We start from the raw sequence: 18,774 nt of genomic DNA, 5'->3' as shown, positions 1-18,774 counted from the left end.
ATAATGTAAGAAATATTGCAGAAATCATAGAAATACAATGAAATGTACAGTGGCCCCTCAAGAAACATGGAATGTCATTATTATAAGAACAAGTATGTAATTTTTCTTTGCAAAGTGTCATGTCTATTAGTTAACCCTAAGAAACTTATTTTTCATTTTTTTTATACTTGTAACTACTATCTTTCAGGAAAAAAATCACAAGTCAACATTTTTCAACAGCTAACTGTCAAATAGAAAATACAGTTGTTGTAATCCTATTTGAAAATATCTGTAAGCACAGCATCAACTTTCACTTTTTTAAAAAAAATCCATGTAAAATGCTTCGACATAATTTGATAAGGGAATGCAATGATGTGTATTATCTGTAGCTTTTTAGGGTTTCATAGCTCAATCAGTAAAAACTGAACTCTTATAGGATCACTTTGTTATCCTCCAGTCAGTCTGTCTCGTCTTCCGTCAGTCTGTCTCTTGTCTGTCAAGATCCCTTTTCCTCAGGAATGGATAGATGTACCAAGTTTAATGTTGCATACTAAGGTGTACAGTCCCCTTGTCAGTGTGTCAAATGTAATCTTGTAAGTCAATTCAATCAAAAGATATGGCCATTTATGTCACAAATTTTGATACTCGCAGACTCATTCATGAAAACCTATAGGGTACTTTCTGCTGACCTAGAATCATGAAATTTGGCAACAAGCAAGCTTTCATAGTACAAGTGAAGGATAAAATCTGAAACATGTGACTTTGTAATTATATCATATGAAAAAATGTTTTCCCATCATTTGCTGCCTGACTTCAAAAAGTTAAAACATTCTCAAAAGTCAGTACCAATGGTGATACCAAGCATAAACAGTAGAAATTCTTGATTCCCAGGATGGATGAACTGTGGATATACAAAATTAAGTTTGTAAAGAACCTTCAGTGTGTGAGTCTTGTTATAACTTAAAGATAAATGAAAGCTTCTGTCACTGAAATCTATTACCTGAGGTTTTCATACCACTTTATTGGCTCCATTGCAACTTTTCTTGCTGATATTTGTCTCATTTCTGAATAACTAATAATAAAAAACTTCTCTAGTACATCTACTGTCTACAAATGTAGATACTAAAGTAAAAGCACAAGACAGAAAATAAGTTTACAGAACTGTAATGGAGAATCAGTGTTTTTCCTAGTGCCCTTAAACACTGCTTTAGCGTCGAAAATAAATATTTTTCACACATGCTTACCTAAAGACTGTGGGTGTTTCTCTATCCACTCACACAATTCTCCAAGAAGCAAGACTGATGTATGCCTCACAGCTATGTGTGTCGTTTGTGGTAAGTTCAAAATAGCTTCCACAACTTTAGGGACCACATCATTCTCTTCCCTGTAATGAGAAACTACAAGCATTTTATTTGAAGTTCGAGTATTATAAACTATCACAGGCATAAAAATGTATTTTTATTTTTGCCTTCCCTTGAATGTTATCAACAAAAATTATCTTCAGCACATGAGAAAAGATAATGCTCTCTTTGAACTTACATGAAAGTTTATGATGTAACAAAGACCCCAACATTTCTGTGGTTACTAAAATTAATGTACTAATATATTGCAACACATTTGTAAAAGAAACTAAACTGTAAAAATCACATCATATTATGTGGCTCCTCATCTTCTTATAAGAAGTTTCCACTGCTTTATGTTACAGCTTCCCTCTCCATCCCTTCTGATAAAATCCTCCAACCCTTCCGTTTGCACTATACAGTTTCATCCTTCCACCCTACTATGGCACAACTTTGTTCAATTGTAAAGTTACCTTTCTTCCAAAAATTCGCTGTTTGCTGCATAGCAGTCATTAAGAAAAAAATCTACACCTTATGGTACATTACCGAGCAATTTGTGTCAGATATTACTCTGCCCATTCCAATGTTCTGTACCACATGACCATTTTCTTTCTTACAGATAAATGTGGTTTTTTCCTCATTCTGTTATCCATAGCACTTTTTTTACATTTTGTTTTTGTTTTACCTCAAAGCTGCATTGAATTTTGTTTTTAAATCAATGAGTACATATATATTGCCTTTTGTGCATCAAACATAACTGCACCATGTATTCCAGTTTCAGAAGCTGGTAAGCAGGTAATATTGATCAGTCCCTTAATATTATATGTTGTTGTTGTGGTCTTCCATCCGAAGACTGGTTTGATGCAGTTCTTCACACTAATCTATCCTGTGCAACTCTCTTTGTCTCTGCATTAACTACTACAACCTACTTCCATCTGAAACTGCTTACTGCTTTTGTCTCCCTCTAATCTTTTTAGCCCCCCCCCCCCCTTTTCCCCAATTTCCTACATTACCGAACTAACTATTCTTTGATTCCTCAGGATCTCAGCAAATACAAAAACTCTTCTATTAGTGCCTCATTTCTTAATGCAGTTTCCTTGGCATTGTCTGATTTAATACTACTACTACAATCCAGTACTCTTGTTTCACTTCTTATTACCTCTTTTCAAGACAATATCCATTCCGTGCAATTTATCTTACAAATCCTTTGCATCCCTGATGCAACTACAATGTCAGCAGCAAATCTCTCCCTCCCTCCCTCTCTCTCTCTCTCTCTCTCTCTCTCTCTCTCTCTCTCTCTCTCTTTCCTCTTCAAATTTCTCTGGTCTCCTTTACTGCTTGCACCATGCACAGGTCAAACAACAGTAGGGACAGGCTGCAACCCAGTATCACATCATTCTCAAACTATTTCCCTTTCATGTTTGTCAGCTCGTTACTGCGGTCTGTCTTCTGTACAAGTTGCAGATGAACTTTCACTCCCTTGTCTTATCTCTGCTACCAATTTTGAGGGAATTTCATCTGTTCTGGTTGCCTTGTTTAGTAAAATGTAATTGTGAAACACATTAATGACAATAAATGAGTTTGATAAAAGGCACCTACTTATCACCTACTAGAACAGGAAAAGGCTGAGAGTGACAGCACTTAAGATTTGTTAAGAAATTTGTGTGTTTCTTAAGCTCTTCCTCACCTCTTTTACAAGCAGAAATATTAGCCTATGTCACTGAAGCAGTACAATATGTACTATAAGAAGTGGGGATGTTACACTGTACTTGTCATACTGGTATTGATAGATTCCAGAACGCTTTGATCTATTAATCTTACAGCTGGGAGCAACTCAATGAATTCTTCAAACTGTATTGCAATACTCTAAACAATATTAAAAGAGAAAAAAGTGAAGTATAGGAGCAAATAAAACGTGTTACTGTGAACGAAGTTATTAATAAAATATAAGTCAGTTACTTATCTACTTGTGTCACACGTAACTCTTTTGCACAATACCATGTCTCACTGAGCCAGCATAGAGTACTTCAAGCTTGAGCACAATACACTTAACATATTAAATAATAATGCACTGTAATAACTACAGATGTCAATAATATACAAGATTTTGGAAAAACTTCACTTGCATAATCAAAATGCACAAATTAATAACTGTGAAACATTGGAAAAAGTAACTTACGGGAGGATATTTTTTGCAACAGACTGCATAACAAATAAAGCTGCTTCACTCGAATCCCAGGTTACTCCTGGTCTTTGAAGACTTAGGAACATTTGTCGGAAACAATTTGAAGATCCTACAATGAATACCACATCCTTTATCAGTTCTGATACTTTCACTCGGAAATCAGAAAATTCATCTGCATCATCCAGTAGACCTTCCTGAAATTTATAAATATTGTATAAATCATGCATGGCTTAAAGAGATAATGATAAATGCAAAATTAAAAGGAGGGAAAATTGACTATTCTTTAGAATCAACCATCTATCAAAACACTTAACAGACATAAGGCCAACATAATACAAAATTATCCAGACAATAAATATCAGTATTATATATAGAAGAGTACATATCTGCAATTTGACAACAATTGCAGGATAAATGTATCATATAGGCTTTTTCAAGCATTACAGTCTTCGACTACACACTCATAACAAGTAACAACATAAATTGTCATTTTTAAGGCATCCTTTTCCTCTAGATGTCCATACTTTTTATGGTCACCACTCTGTGGAAAACACATCACTAACGAAACCTCTTTCACTTTTACACTAGCACATACACCCACTGAAGAGCTATATGTTAAACAACAATTAATTAATAGTCCTGCAAACTCTATTTTAGCAGTTTACAATAGCTCTTTGACATAAACAACAAGAAGGAACAGACAGATGGTCTCTATATACAACACTGCTATACCTCGTCATGTAAGACCTTAGGCACAATAATAGTTACACAAATGTTTCTTTCCCAGATTTGTGTGGGGTCTTTACATTAACATATCAGACAGAGATTAATCACTACAGTTTTAGTTCCAGCAACACAAACTGTGTTTAAAAATACATACGACTTATCCAATTCCGTAATTTCTCCTACAGGTCCCTTCATCTCCAAACAAACTGAGCTACCCAATTTTAAAGGAATTCTGCAGTACTTACCTACAGGTTAGTTTTGGAACAGATTCCCTTTGTCGCTTTCTATATATTCCATCCTTTCTTTGTCATCACGACAAATATAGTTTTTTTTCTCTGCAATTGCAGAGCAAAGAGAGAGAGAGAGAGAGAGAGAGAGAGAGAGAGAGAGAGAGAGAGAGAGAGAGAGTCCCAATCATCTATACCAGAGTACAGGGGCTCCAATGAGCTAGCCAGGGCATAGGTAGTGAAGAGTTACCTACCATAACGAAGTGGATGGGTACGATTGGTTGGTTGCTTGATTTGGAGGTAGGGGGCGGGGGCAAAGCAAAGTCATCAGTCCCATGAAATAAGGTGGCAGGAACCAGGAAGGAACAACAGAAACCACACACTCCAATCAAGGGGGAGGGAAAATAGGCAAACAAAGAGGTAAAAGGAATGTCGGGGCAGCAGGAAGAGGAAAGAACAGGAGGGGAGAGGGGTGTGCTTGCACTGAGACTTCTTCTTATTCTCTTTCGGTGATCAAGGAGGGCAGGCTTCTGTAAGATCCAGAACTGAAAGAGAGCAAGAGACCTTGGGGTGCACAGACAGTGTGCCTGTGGTGGAATTGGGGGCCACTTTCCCAGCCATGAAGGTGGAGTGGCACCTAGAGAGAAGGGGGTGGGAACCACATGGGTGGGGGAGAGGAGAGGGGGGGGGGGGGGGCAGAACTGGTTAAGGAAGAGGGAGGAGGGGGAAAGGACAGAACAGAGGCAAAGGTAGAAGTCACTCATACAGGGTGAAGCCTGTCACATTTATGAAGATCCTCAGTGTAAAATAAACAATCATGGGACTTATACTCATGTTTCTTCTTTTCCTTCTTACAAGTTGGGTCATCTGGTGAGGGTGGAGAACGATGGCCATGGCAATTAACACATACAAGTGGTGGAACACAGGGACTCACCTCATGGAGTGGTTGTCTACATTTACCATGCAGAAAGCCCAGTGTACAGCAGGAATACATGTGGCCAAAATGCAAGCACCAAAAACTCCTCACGGCTGGTGGGACGTATGACTTTACATCACACCGATAACACGTCACTTTGATCTTCTCCAGGACTGTATCTCCCTCAAAAGCCAAAGTAAAGGTGCCGATACCTGTGCAGCTGTCCCTATGACCTTTCTGAATACACCGAACACAATGAATGCCCCATTGTTCCAGGTTGGCCTAGAGTTCTTCAACAGTTTGAAGGATGAGGACCCTCTGCAAAATGACTTCCTCAACCATGTTCGAAGACTAATGAGGAGTAATGGACGCCGGAACATCACCAAGGTAATCACAAGCATGAAGGGCTGCAGACTGGGCGGCGTAATAAGTTTTGATCAATAGTGAACTCGACCACATCTTACCGAGAGACTCCACTTCACTGAACATTTCTTTTTTTTTCACAAAAAGTAATGGTTCTGTGGCAGTGAATCTGTCCTGTCCATCCTAGTGCAGACCAGGTAGTGGAGAAAGTGTTTCACCCCAAGCCAGTGAGCCTGGCCCTCCTCCCAGGGTGTAGCCAGAGAAGGGAAGGCTGTGACATAAGAAGCAGCATTTAATGATCCATTACCAACCGAAAAGATGGCCACAGAAGAACACCCAGTTATTTGGAGCTTGATACATTTCATAATCAAAGTATCCACCCTGATACCACACACAATGATCAGGGGGTCTCCCTATGAGTATGATCCATCCACAGCAAGGGCTGTCTAGTTAGGTGGCTGTTGCCAGGATTTCGATGCTCTGGAATGACACATGGGAAGGCAACAGCTCACGTATCAGAGATGTGATCTCTGTGTTGTCAGGGGGCTCAGCCAGATGGGTACATAACTGCCCCATCACAAGGACTGTCTACACATGCTGGTGACTTAGTGGGATCAAGAGAGGCTATGGCAGGAAGAGAAGAGGGGTAGGAGGGGGGCAGAAGTATCCACGCCATAGAGGCTAGGGAGGGAGTTCTTTCCCAAATCGCTCACACTATGGACAGAAAATTTAGAGGTAGAGTTAAAACCCCAAAGGGGAACCAAACGCGTCAAAAAGGAAGGATGAAAAATAAAAGGTAAGGGGAACAAAACCGCAAGGAATACAGGGAACCAGGTGGATAGCCAGGTCGACATAAGTAAGAACACAGAGAGGGGGGAAGGAGGGGGCAGAGGGGAAGGAAATGCAGCCCAGGAAGAATGGGTTGTAATAGCTCAGGCCCCTGTGTGTGCCACGCACGAAATCACAAAAGAACTGAGAGCCCCATGGTGGAGGAATGAGTAAATTTGTTGATGAGGGGTGACAGAACATGGGCTGAGTGAGACTATAGAGAAGAGGATGTGAATGTAGGATGAATGATGAGGAATGAGTGGAGACAGGCATGGAGATGGATGAGTGGAGACAGGCATGGAGATGGATGAGTGGAGACAGGCATGGAGATGGATGAGTGGAGACAGGCATGGAGATGGATGAGTGGAGACAGGCATGGAGATGGATGAGTGGAGACAGGCATGGAGATGGATGAGTGGAGACAGGCATGGAGATGGATGAGTGGAGACAGGCATGGAGATGGATGAGTGGAGACAGGCATGGAGATGGATGAGTGGAGACAGGCATGGAGATGGATGAGTGGAGACAGGCATGGAGATGGATGAGTGGAGACAGGCATGGAGATGGATGAGTGGAGACAGGCATGGAGATGGATGAGTGGAGACAGGCATGGAGATGGATGAGTGGAGACAGGCATGGAGATGGATGAGTGGAGACAGGCATGGAGATGGATGAGTGGAGACAGGCATGGAGATGGATGAGTGGAGACAGGCATGGAGATGGATGAGTGGAGACAGGCATGGAGATGGATGAGTGGAGACAGGCATGGAGATGGATGAGTGGAGACAGGCATGGAGATGGATGAGTGGAGACAGGCATGGAGATGGATGAGTGGAGACAGGCATGGAGATGGATGAGTGGAGACAGGCATGGAGATGGATGAGTGGAGACAGGGATGGAGATGGATGAGTGGAGACAGGGATGGAGATGGATGTGGGATTGGGGCTGGTGGAAATCAAAAGCCAGGAGGCTTGTACGTTCAAAGACTGTGTTGTAAGGTCACACTCCATATAAGTTATTTGCAGAATTCTGTATCTGGAGAGGGGGATTCAGGTGGCATTAGTTGTGGGCAGCCATTGAAGTCTTGCACGTTATGCTCAGCAGTTGTTCACTACTCAGTAGTCACTTCTACTCTTTCACAGTTTGGTGGTTCAAATTGACAGTTGATAAGTGCTTATAGTCATTTAAAACGCTGTGCAAAAGTTACAGTAGAGCTGGTATATAGTGTGATTCCCACAGATCGCCGTGCCACAGATATGAAAGGATATTCAAGTGACTGAACTGGGAAATAGGGTGTGCTGGTTGATCGCATAGGTAGATCTTGCACCTGGGCCTTCCACAGGGGTCTGATCGCCATGGTAACTGGTTGAAAGTAAGTTTGGCATAAGGATAGAGGATATTTCCATAGATTGGGTCAACAGCAAAATATAATTTTGGGAGATGTTGTGTAACGCTGCTACCCTTTGGACGCAAAAATGAAAAATATAAATCTAGTCCTCACACCCCAATACAAGCCCCAAGCCCAAGATCAAAATTTCATAAAAAGAAAAACAAAGTCCCTCTGTACTAACATGCATGACTAGTAGCAAGTAGGCTGAAAAGAAAGTAATATAAAAAGAAAAAGAAAGGAATCTTGGTAGCAAAGTAACTTAATGTTTTGAAAAAGAATAAAAAAGAAATAGAATCCATTAGTTTCAAGATAAAATAACAGTAGATCACAAAGTAGTAGACTTGTAGATCACGGAGTATAACAAGTGACCTCAAAGAATACTCCTTGTGAGTACTCTTTAAGGACACTGAGAAATACAGAAGCTTAAGTTGTACATTGATAATGTGCTTCTGGCGCTAGCCTTGTCATGTCGTGACTGAACTTGTGTGCCCTTACGTTATATTGGTAGGTGATACGAGATGGTTTGTTACATTTTGAAGATTTGCAATCTGCTAGAAATGATTAAAAACTGAAAGAGGTAAATCAGCAACTTGGAAAATATCTTTGAAGTAATTCAAGCTAGGAAAATAACCGAATATATTGTCTTAAATTGATTATTATCAACGAAAGACTGAACTTAGACACAATGTGATAGACAATAGTTCAACTTATAGGAAGTGATGAATAGTGTAAACTGTGAGGAATATACCTAAACTGTGCTAAAGTAAATAGCGTAATCTGGATCTTGCTGTGAACTCTTTGGCTGAATTTATGTAACTAATTCCACCCATCTGAAAGAAAGATTACTTCTTTAAGACAATAATACTGACTAGAATAAACCAACATAAACTGAATTTACAGTGTTTGACATTTCTTTCAACCCATTTAATATTATGTGCTCATGAAACATTTATCTGTGCGACAACATAGATTACACTGGTCAACACTCATTTTCTTGCCAAGGATATTTGAGTGGCTTTAGGATGGGTTCGTGGTGCTGAGGACGAATATAGCAACCATTTATGCAGTTTGGCTCTAGTTTTTGAGATAATGCATGATTTATTCAAAAAATTAGAAAAAATTGCTAATACTGAACTCAAGCGCTACAAACTACAATGAAAAAAGAAAATAATCTTTATAAATAGCTTCTATGAAAACCTGATAGGCATTTGTCCACGTATAAAACATAATTGAAAAGTTTCTCTATAAGTATATCATTTTCCGTCCATGACGAACCGCTTCCTGCACGCTTTCCTTTTATAGGTCTCTTCAGAACAGTCACGTTGCAGATTCCAGCAATAATCTGCCATCATATGCCTGTCCCATCTTCCTTTATATCTTTCCTCTATTCCTTTCATATCTTGATGGAACCGCTCTCCTTGTTCCTCACTGAAATCACCTAGATTACGAGGAAATCGATCCAAGTGGCTGTGAAGGAAGTGCAATTTTATGCTCATGTTAGCTCCTAAGTTTTGAAAGTTAGTGAGCATGTTTTTGACCAGTTCCTCGTAATTGGGAGCTTTATGATTGCCCAAGAAACATTTTACAACAGCGACAAAACTGTTCCAGGCCGATGCTTCAGTGACAGTCATGACACTTGTAAAATTGGTATCGTTGATGAGCCTGCGAATTTGAGGACCATCAAATATTCCTGCCTTAAGTTTTTCACTACTGAGTCCAGGGAACGTATTACAGATGTATGTGAAGCAATTACCATTTCTGTCTAAAGCTTTGGTGAATTGCTTCATTAGTCCTAACTTAATATGTAATGGTGGAAGAACAATCTTGTCCCTACTAACCAGAGGTTCATTAATGATGTTTGCTTCACCAACACCCATATGTTCCCTTGGAGGCCATGTTTTCTGCTTCCAATGTTCGTGCTTTGCCCTACTATCCCACATGCAGATAAAACATGGGTGCTTTGTGTATCCACTTTGATGTCCAAGCAAGAAGTTCACCATTTTCAAATCAACACAAATCAACCACTGGTGCTGCATAAACTGAATTTTCTGCAGAACCATCTTGATGTTAGCATATGCTTCACAAAGTTTTGTTGAGTGGGCAATTGGAATAGATGCGTAACGATTGCCATTGTGTAGGAGAACACATTTTAAACTTCTAGTGGAACTGTCTATGAAGAGACGCCAGTCCTCTGGTCTATATTCCGGCAGCCCCAATTCAAGTAAAAGTCCAGGTATATTGCTGCAATACACTATAACCTCTTCTTGGTTGAAGTATGGAAGAAGGTTTTCTTCTCTCGTCTGGTAAGCTGTTATTTTAACACTTGGATGAAGACAGTTCTTTTCCTTAAGCCTGGATGCTAAGAGTTCTGATGCTTGCTTTGAAAGATTGAGTTCTCGTATCAAGTCACTGAGCTCCTTCTGGTCGAACTGCTGGGGTTGTGTCTCATGTCCTTCGTATTCCGAACCACTACTTGTACATTCCTCACCGTGCACATCGTCATCTGATGATGTTAGCGTGGGTAATGTTGTGAAGGTTGGTACAGGAACATCGTTGCTGTGCACCACCGGTCTTCTTGCTGACTCCAAATCGGGATATTCCCACTTTCGTTTTTTGAACCTATTAAAACCTTTCACATTAACAATGCAAAAATAGCAATCATCTGTATGGTTCTTCTGCTCTCGCCATACCATAGGCACTCCGAAGTTTAAGCTTTTCCTTTTTCGTTTTGTCCACTGCCGTAAGCACTCCACACAGCATTTACAAACTTTATGGGGTGCCCACGCCTTGTCTTCATCTCCAAGTTTAATTCCGAAATATGCCAGATATGCTTCCTTCACAAAAGGAGTGATATTCTTCCTGTTCTTTTGAAGAACGTATTCACCACAAATGTAGCAGAACTCATCTGGATGGTTCACGCAAAGACGGCGTGAAGAACTCATGTTTTCCTAAAACAAAATTGCACAAATACTACATATTATGCAGAACTTTCTTGCATTTGCATGTCAATCACATCCAACAAACATCATTAATTGTTTTGTGTGAAATGAATACTCACCTCTTATTTGCTACGTCACGATGAAAAGGTTCTATCTCCTTGAAGCTGCACTGCACATGTGTGTGACTTTCGACCATCGCCATTTTTCTTGTTTACACTGAACGCTACCTATCGGCTGTTGCGGGGATTACCTCGGCCAACAAATGAATGTCGAGTACCGCCGAATTCAAATCTGCACAACCCTCAATATCTTCAACACACGCACCGCACAACAGGACTGAACACATGCTGACAGTGTGATGTTTGCATGATGTAATCCTCAACCACACAGATGCACTCCCTGAGCACAATTGTTTAATAAAGACAGTACAATATCACTAATTAAAAAACAGGTAGCAAATACATTACACCATATATGGACCCTGCAGTCGATACTATCCACATGAAACTCTCATTTCCACAAATAACCTTTATCTCAAAAACCAGAGCCAATTTGGAAAAAGTACAAATATACTCGGAATGAGTATCATAACAATATCCCATTTTCGTTCAAACTTCCCTGGCAACGAAAAAAAAATTTTATTTTGTAGAGCTGTGTTATCAACAGAGTGCAGCATTCATAGATATTCTTTTGCGCTCTAGAAAGTTATTGTACTGATTCAGATTTTTTAGCTCACACAAATTGTTAACTTTCATAGATAAATTCTGGATGTTTATAGACTGTAATCATGAATTGGGCAATAATCTCAGTTTGTATGCACTAACATGTAGCTAGGCTCATACATGTCAGGGACCAAATATTCATCTGAGTAAGCCGGTACAACTAACCCGCACTCGGCGTAAATACCGTGCAGCAAGACAATTCTTTTTTGTGACTTTCCTCGCATACTTTCTATCATGAGCTAGCCAGAGCCTGAGCATAAGTCATTAACAATCAATCAATATAAACAGGGAAGTTACAAAAAACTGACACCCATAATGCAGGGCTCAAAACCACGAAGAACGACCCTGAGATTAAGAATATAGGTCTGTAAGTACCAAGTAAGGCATAGGCGCCACATTTGCGCCACAATATGACAACGCAGAACTTCGAGTCGATGTCGGAGGACGCAGTGCTGATCGAGCTACGACGACGCGCTGACTTCGACTACGTGGAGGCTGTTGACTGCTGAGAGCGATGACTTCCAGTGTCGTGAGGACTGGGGGACGCTGTTGCTGCCAAAGCTGACTGCACATCCACCGCCTCCACACAACAAAACACTTATCAGTAAAGAACTGAACAACTCAGGTTAGTGAGTACTAGTCAAAAGTTTATTCACTGTGGTGGAACACTGAAATCCTTGTACCATTATTTGTGTATCTGTGTAACATTGTGTGCAACCATAAAGACAACTGAGTACTTATTGTGCAGAAAGGTTTAGTAAACTGTTAATTAGAGAATAATAATTTTCAAAATGTCAAAGAGAACCAGAAAGGGTCAATTAGATCAAGACAAGGATGAATCCGAAATCAGAGAAGAATCGGTAGAGCAAACGAGTCAAAATGTAGAGAACATTCCTTCTCTTGACACAGAAAATGAGCCAAGAGAAAGAATGGATGAACTGAAAGTGCTCAAGACTTCCAAAGATGAGATAGAAAAAATTCTGGATGTGGTGGAGGCTCAAGTAACAGTAATTAATGATCAAAGAGAAACTTCTGGTTAACGAATGCTTCTTACATGCAACACTTAGATATGAACTTGAACAACATATTCATATCAAAGATGGAAGAAAGTGATGCCGAGCGAAAAGAACTTGAGCTATGAATGGAAGAACATATAACCAAATTGGTTGAATGGGATTCCCGGCTGGCTGAACGTGACTCACGGTTAGAAGAAAGATATAGGATGTTTAAAGCCAGTATGTCTGAATTTATAAAACAGAAAGAATTAGAAAGAGAAAAATATCTTGCACAGAGAGAGTTAGAAAGAGAAGAATATTTTAGAAAGATAGAACAGGAAAGGGAAGAAGAGAACAGAAAGTTTAAGCAGGAAAGGTTAGAATTACAGGAAGCTTGTGAGCTCAGATATAATCAGAAGCTCGAGAAAGTGCAGACTGAGATCAGTGACATCTCTGGTGCTGTACAAACACCAGAAGAAAATCTCACCATAGTGAAATCTACTCAAGACTCTGTAGTACAGCAGGTATCTGAACTGTCTGCAAAAATGAATCAACTAGAGTTAAACACTAAACAAAATGTTGATTCATTTCTACTTGAAAAATCTAGTCAGTGGGGAAAAGAAATGTCCATATGGATAGATGAAAAATCAGAGGAGATAAAAAAGCGGGTAAATGACACTGCTGAAAAACTTCAACTAGTAAAACAAAATTAAACATATCTAATGCTGAGGACACTGAACAACTAAAAGAGGAATTTCGTGTGGTTAAAAACAAATTAATCAACGAAATACCTAAGGATATGAAGAATTCAAGTCGTTTTGGCTACGTTCCGAATGATAGCATACAAGATCGTAACCAAGATGTATGGGAATTTTCTGTTAGAAGTCGACATTGCAACACTAGTCCAGAGAAAAGAAGGCGTCATGAATACAAAACAGTAGGAATCGATAGTGACGATCTTTGCCAGAGTCTGAGCGGTTCACTCAGAAAACTTCTTTGTCATCTATTAAAATTGAAAACAGCATATTTAAAAGTAGGCAGTTTCCAATACTCAAGTCGGAGAAAAACACAACTCACCCCAAAATTTTTATCAACAGTTTTAAACGAATATTTCTGAAGATATGGACAGAGTATGACAAAATTCAATTTATAGTTTCGAAAATAGTCAGTGAGGCATCTCTTTGGGCGAGTGAAGTGAGTGAAACATGTAGGACATGTTATTCAGTATTGGACAGATCCTATATCGCACCGCGAAGTTATTCGGATCCTTAAAACCAGGCTTACAATTAACATTCGTGAAATGCTTGTTCATGCACCTGATGACGACTTTGAACTATTTCTGTCCATGATTGATATGACAGATATCATCCAAGAGGATTTCCGTCAGTTTAACGGTAGAGATGCATGTTACAATAACTGAAATGGTCATAATAATAATAATAATAATAATAATAATAATAATAATAATCACTCTCCGTCTAACGGCAGCAGCCATCATCAGTCTAATAACTGAGGTTCACAACGTAGACAGAACTTCAATAATCAGAATTTCTATAATCCCCGTTGCAACAATCGAAACAGCACAAATGTATATAGTCAGGGACCAGATGCGCATAACATACATCTTGGCGAGGCTAGTGTTCAAAATCGAAAAAGAGAATACAAAGATACAAGGCAATATAAGAACAGGGAACAAAACAATACAGAAAATCATAATCCTTCATATCAATGGGTTCCAACAAATTCTCGTTGGAACAATCCAGTAAACCACACAAATGTGCCTAACTATTCACGTCTAAACACTTCTGCAGCGATTCCTTTGGGCAACGGTGCAGCTGAAATTCGGGAATACCAGATATAATCCACAAAATCATAATGTCCATGTCCTGGAAATAGTTGAGGAGCCACGTCATGAACCAAATACCTTAACAAACTAGGACCAGCCAGTCCTAGACTTCCGAGGGTGGCTGGTAGGCTTAATGGAGGTCAACATAACCAATCTGTGTGTTTACTAAGATACAATTCTGGAGTGGACATTAGAGACGAATTACTGATTGAGGCAACTTCGCACCAACCTGAATCCAAATAATACGTGCAAGCTGTAGTAGCTGGAGATATAAATGGTATACCTGTACACATCCTTACAGACACAGGAGCTACCACTAATGTGATGTTGTTTAATCTACTTAAATGTATTAATAGAATGGAAAGAGTACCTACCTTTCCTGTAACAGGGTGTACTATTTCTGGAGCTTTCGGCACAGGTATTCAACCCACTGAAGCTCAAGTGCACGTGAAATTAATCATACAGGAGGAAAAACTTAAGTGCACCTACCTGGTAGTCAAAAATTTATCCGTGTCGTGCATTTGGGGATGGGACTATTTAGTCGAAAACCGGGCAGTCACTGACTTACAGAAAGGGATTGTCGAATTGTCTTTGTTAATGGAAACAAGGACTCTCGACAAATACTGTCGGAATCTGCCATTGTTATGTAATTATAATAATGTAATGTCAACCGACATGATTAGTTTGCTTGTAGTCGATTCCAATTCAGATCTCGAGCACGTTATCAAAGACAAATTAACCGAGTCTGAATATTTGTCAAGTGTACCAAGACAGGAACTGTCGAATTTACTATTTCAGTATGCACCAGTTTTTAGCAACAAACCTGGTGTCATCGAAGGATTTAAGTATAAGATGCATGTGTGGCCTACTGAAACATATTGCAAAACAACTTACTTGATACCCTGGTCTAAACAAGAATCCGTTAGACTAGAAATTCAGAGAATGTTGGAGTGGGACATACTAGAACCACCCAACTCCGAGTATAGTAGCCCACTCCTAGCAGTTGCAAAAGCTAACGGTGATATAAGACTTGTGCTTGACGCCAGAAACACCAATAAATTTTTAATACCTGTTTGGACTAGGCCCGAGAACTTAGACGAACTACTGCAGTGGTTCTTTGACCTCCATTGACCTCTGCCACTACTACTGGCAGGTTAAGTTGGATGAAGAGTCTCGGAAATATACGGCTTTCATTTTCATGGGGAGAAGTTTCCACTTCAAAGTCATGTCGTTCGGTCTCAGTATTAGTGGTGGAGTTTTTACTTCCACATTAGATACGGTTTTAGACCCGGACTTGTTAAACAAGGTAACCTTGTACATCGATGACCGCCTCGTGGCAACCGACAACTGAGAGCATAATGTAGAACTGTTACAAAGAGTGTTCCATCGTTTTCAAGACTATGGAGTAACCACAAACCTTTCTAAGTCCAAATTTGGAAAAGAAAGAATTAAGTTTCTCAGGCATATTATCTCTCCCATGGGCATAACACCTGACCCCAAAAAGTTGAAAGCAATAAGTGATTGTCTGTACCTGTGCACTTGTAAGCAACTCAAGTCCTTTCTCAGTTTGCCATCTTTTTTCAGGAAATTCCTACCTGATTAGGTGTTAAACAAGGATTGTTTGCTTAACCTGTTGCAAAAGAACGTTTCGTGGCATTGGACAGCTGAACGTCACGAAGCATTTCACTGAACGCTTTGCTGAATGTGCAGATATTGCACCACCCACAAATGGACGAACAGTTTTATATACCCACAGATGCTTCAGACACTGGTCTGGTAGCAATACTATTTCAAACAGACTTTCCAGATGACATTAATACTATCAAAATTATAAGTTTTGCCAGTTGAATGCTCACAAATTGTGAGAGAGTTTATACAACTATGAAACAAGTGATAGCCTTGGTGTGGTCGCTAAAGTAGTTTAGATATTTTGTGTATGGAAAACCAATAATTGTGTATTGTGACCACCAAGCTGTTACTTTTTTGATGACATGTAGACTGTTACACATACGGCTAACCAGATGGGCATTGCTCTTGCAGGAATATTCATTGGAAATACGACATATTAGTGGGAAGGATAATGTTACTGCTGATGCACACTATAGGTTACCGCGCGGTATCGCTGGAACACGTGCCGTAGTAAACAGTCGACTAATGTTGATTCAGAACTCTCCATTTGAGAAAGACATCGAATTCATGTGCAAGAACATTATTAAACTTCAAGAACAAGATTCTAAATGGAAAATTATTAAACAATTCCTCTCTAAAAGTAACAGTAGCCATCAAAACATGTGATATTGCCTTCACTACTATATTCTGTTCTACAAAAATAGTGATTTTTTCCAACAAAGAAAATTTTGCATTCCCCTTAGACTATGAACAAAAATTCCTTTTGCATACACATATATCATGGGGACTTGCAAGTAGTTATAAGTGTGCTAAATTAATAACGGTGTATGCGCATTACCCAAATTTAAAGCGTATTGCACAGAAAATCCTGAAAACTTTTGTAATATGCCAAAAAGTTAAGCCAATTAATTATTCGACGAAAACTGAGTTGTGACCTATAGTAGTGAACAATATTCACAATCTAGTCTAGTGTGACATAACAGGTCCTTTGCCAGCGTCAAAGGATTTTATTTATTTATTTATTTATTGTTCCGTGGGACCACATTTAGGAGAAGTCTCCATGGTCATGGAACGAGTCAATACATGAAATTATAACACGATTGTAGAAACACATAAAATGAAACAAGTCGTTAGTTTAAATAAAGAAAATCAAGAATGTAACACTGGAATTTGCTTAATTTTTTATCTCTTCCAGGAGCTCCTCGACAGAATAGAAGGAGTGAGCCATGAGGAAACTCTTCAGTTTAGACTTAAAAGTGTTTGGGCTACTGCTAAGATTTTTGAGTTCTTGTGGTAGCTTATTGAAAATGGATGCAGCAGAATACTGCACTCCTTTCTGCACAAGAGTCAAGGAAGTGCATTCCACATGCAGATTTGATTTCTGCCTAGTATTAACTGAGTGAAAGCTGCTAACTCTTGGGAATAAGCTAATATTGCTAACAACAAACGACATTAAAGAAAATACATACTGTGAGGGCAATGTCAAAATTCCCAGACTATTGAATAGGGGTCGACAAGAGGTTTTCGAACTTACACCATACATAGCTCGAACAGCCCGTTTTTGAGCCAAAAATACCCTTTTTGAATCAGAAGAATTACCCCAAAAAATAATACCATATGACATAAGCGTATGAAAATATGCGAAGTATACTACTTTTCGTGTTGAAATGTCACTTATTTCAGATACTGTTCTAATGGTAAATAAAGCGGCATTTAGTTTCTGAACAAGATCCTGAACATGGGCTTTCCACAACAGCTTACTATCTATCCGTACGCCTAGGAACTTGAACTGTTCCGTCTCGCTTATAACATGCCCATTCTGTCTGATTAAAATGTCAGTTCTTGTTGAATTGTGGGTTAGAAACTGTAAAAACTGAGTCTTACTGTGATTTAGCATCAAATTATTTTCCACAAGCCACGAACTTACTTCATGAACTACATTATTTGATAATGTTTCAATATTACACACAAGATCCTTCACTACCAAGGTGGTGTCATCAGCAAACAGAAATATTTTTGAATCACCTGTAATACTAGAAGGCATATCATTTACATAAATAAGGAACAGCAGTGGCCCCAGCACCGACCCTTGGGGAACGCCCCATTTAACAGTGCCCCATTGGGACTGAACATCATTACCACTCTCAATATTGCGGAGGATTACCTTCTGCTTTCTGTTCTTAAAGTAGGAGGCGAACCAATTGTAAGCTACTCCCCTTACTCCATAATGTTCCAACTTCTGCAGTAATATTTTGTGGTCAACACAGTCAAAAGCCTTCGTTAAATCAAAGAAAACACCTAACGTTCTCAACCTTTTATTTAATCCGTCCAAAACCTCACAGAGAAAAGAGAATATAGCATTTTCAGTTGTTAAGCCATTTCTAAAACCAAACTGTACATTTGACAGCAAATTATGTGAATTTAAATGCTGCAGTAACCTTGTATATACAAGCCTCTCGATAACTTTAGCAAACACCGATGGCATAGAAATAGGTCTATAATTGTCAACATTATCCCTGTCTCCCTTTTTATAAAGTGGCTTCACTACCGAGTACTTTAATCGGTCAGGAAACCGACCACTGCTAAAGGAAAAGTTACAGATATGGCTAAGTACTGAGCTAATATACGTGGAACAATACTTCAGTATTCTGCTAGATACCCCGTCATATCCATGAGAGTTCTTGGTCTT

The 18,774-nt window shown here is 39.4% G+C and overlaps 1 protein-coding gene across 1 annotated transcript in view; it reads right to left on the bottom strand.

The window, feature by feature from the left end:
* LOC126416669 (transportin-3) overlaps positions 1 to 18,774 on the bottom strand; it is a 210,051-nt gene that overhangs the window by 104,071 nt on the left and 87,206 nt on the right. Inside the window, exons 8-9 of the mRNA XM_050084469.1 lie at positions 3,499 to 3,698; positions 1,224 to 1,363 (exon numbers count right to left, since the gene is read on the bottom strand). Of these exons, the coding sequence (XP_049940426.1) occupies positions 1,224 to 1,363; positions 3,499 to 3,698 (340 nt within the window). The remainder of the gene's footprint in view (positions 1 to 1,223; positions 1,364 to 3,498; positions 3,699 to 18,774) is intronic.

This window comes from Schistocerca serialis, chromosome 8 (assembly GCF_023864345.2).
Source record: "Schistocerca serialis cubense isolate TAMUIC-IGC-003099 chromosome 8, iqSchSeri2.2, whole genome shotgun sequence".
Lineage (NCBI taxonomy): Eukaryota > Metazoa > Arthropoda > Insecta > Orthoptera > Acrididae > Schistocerca > Schistocerca serialis.
The sequence above is the reverse complement of the archived record's forward strand: the minus strand, read 5'-3'. Positions and strand labels throughout refer to the sequence as shown.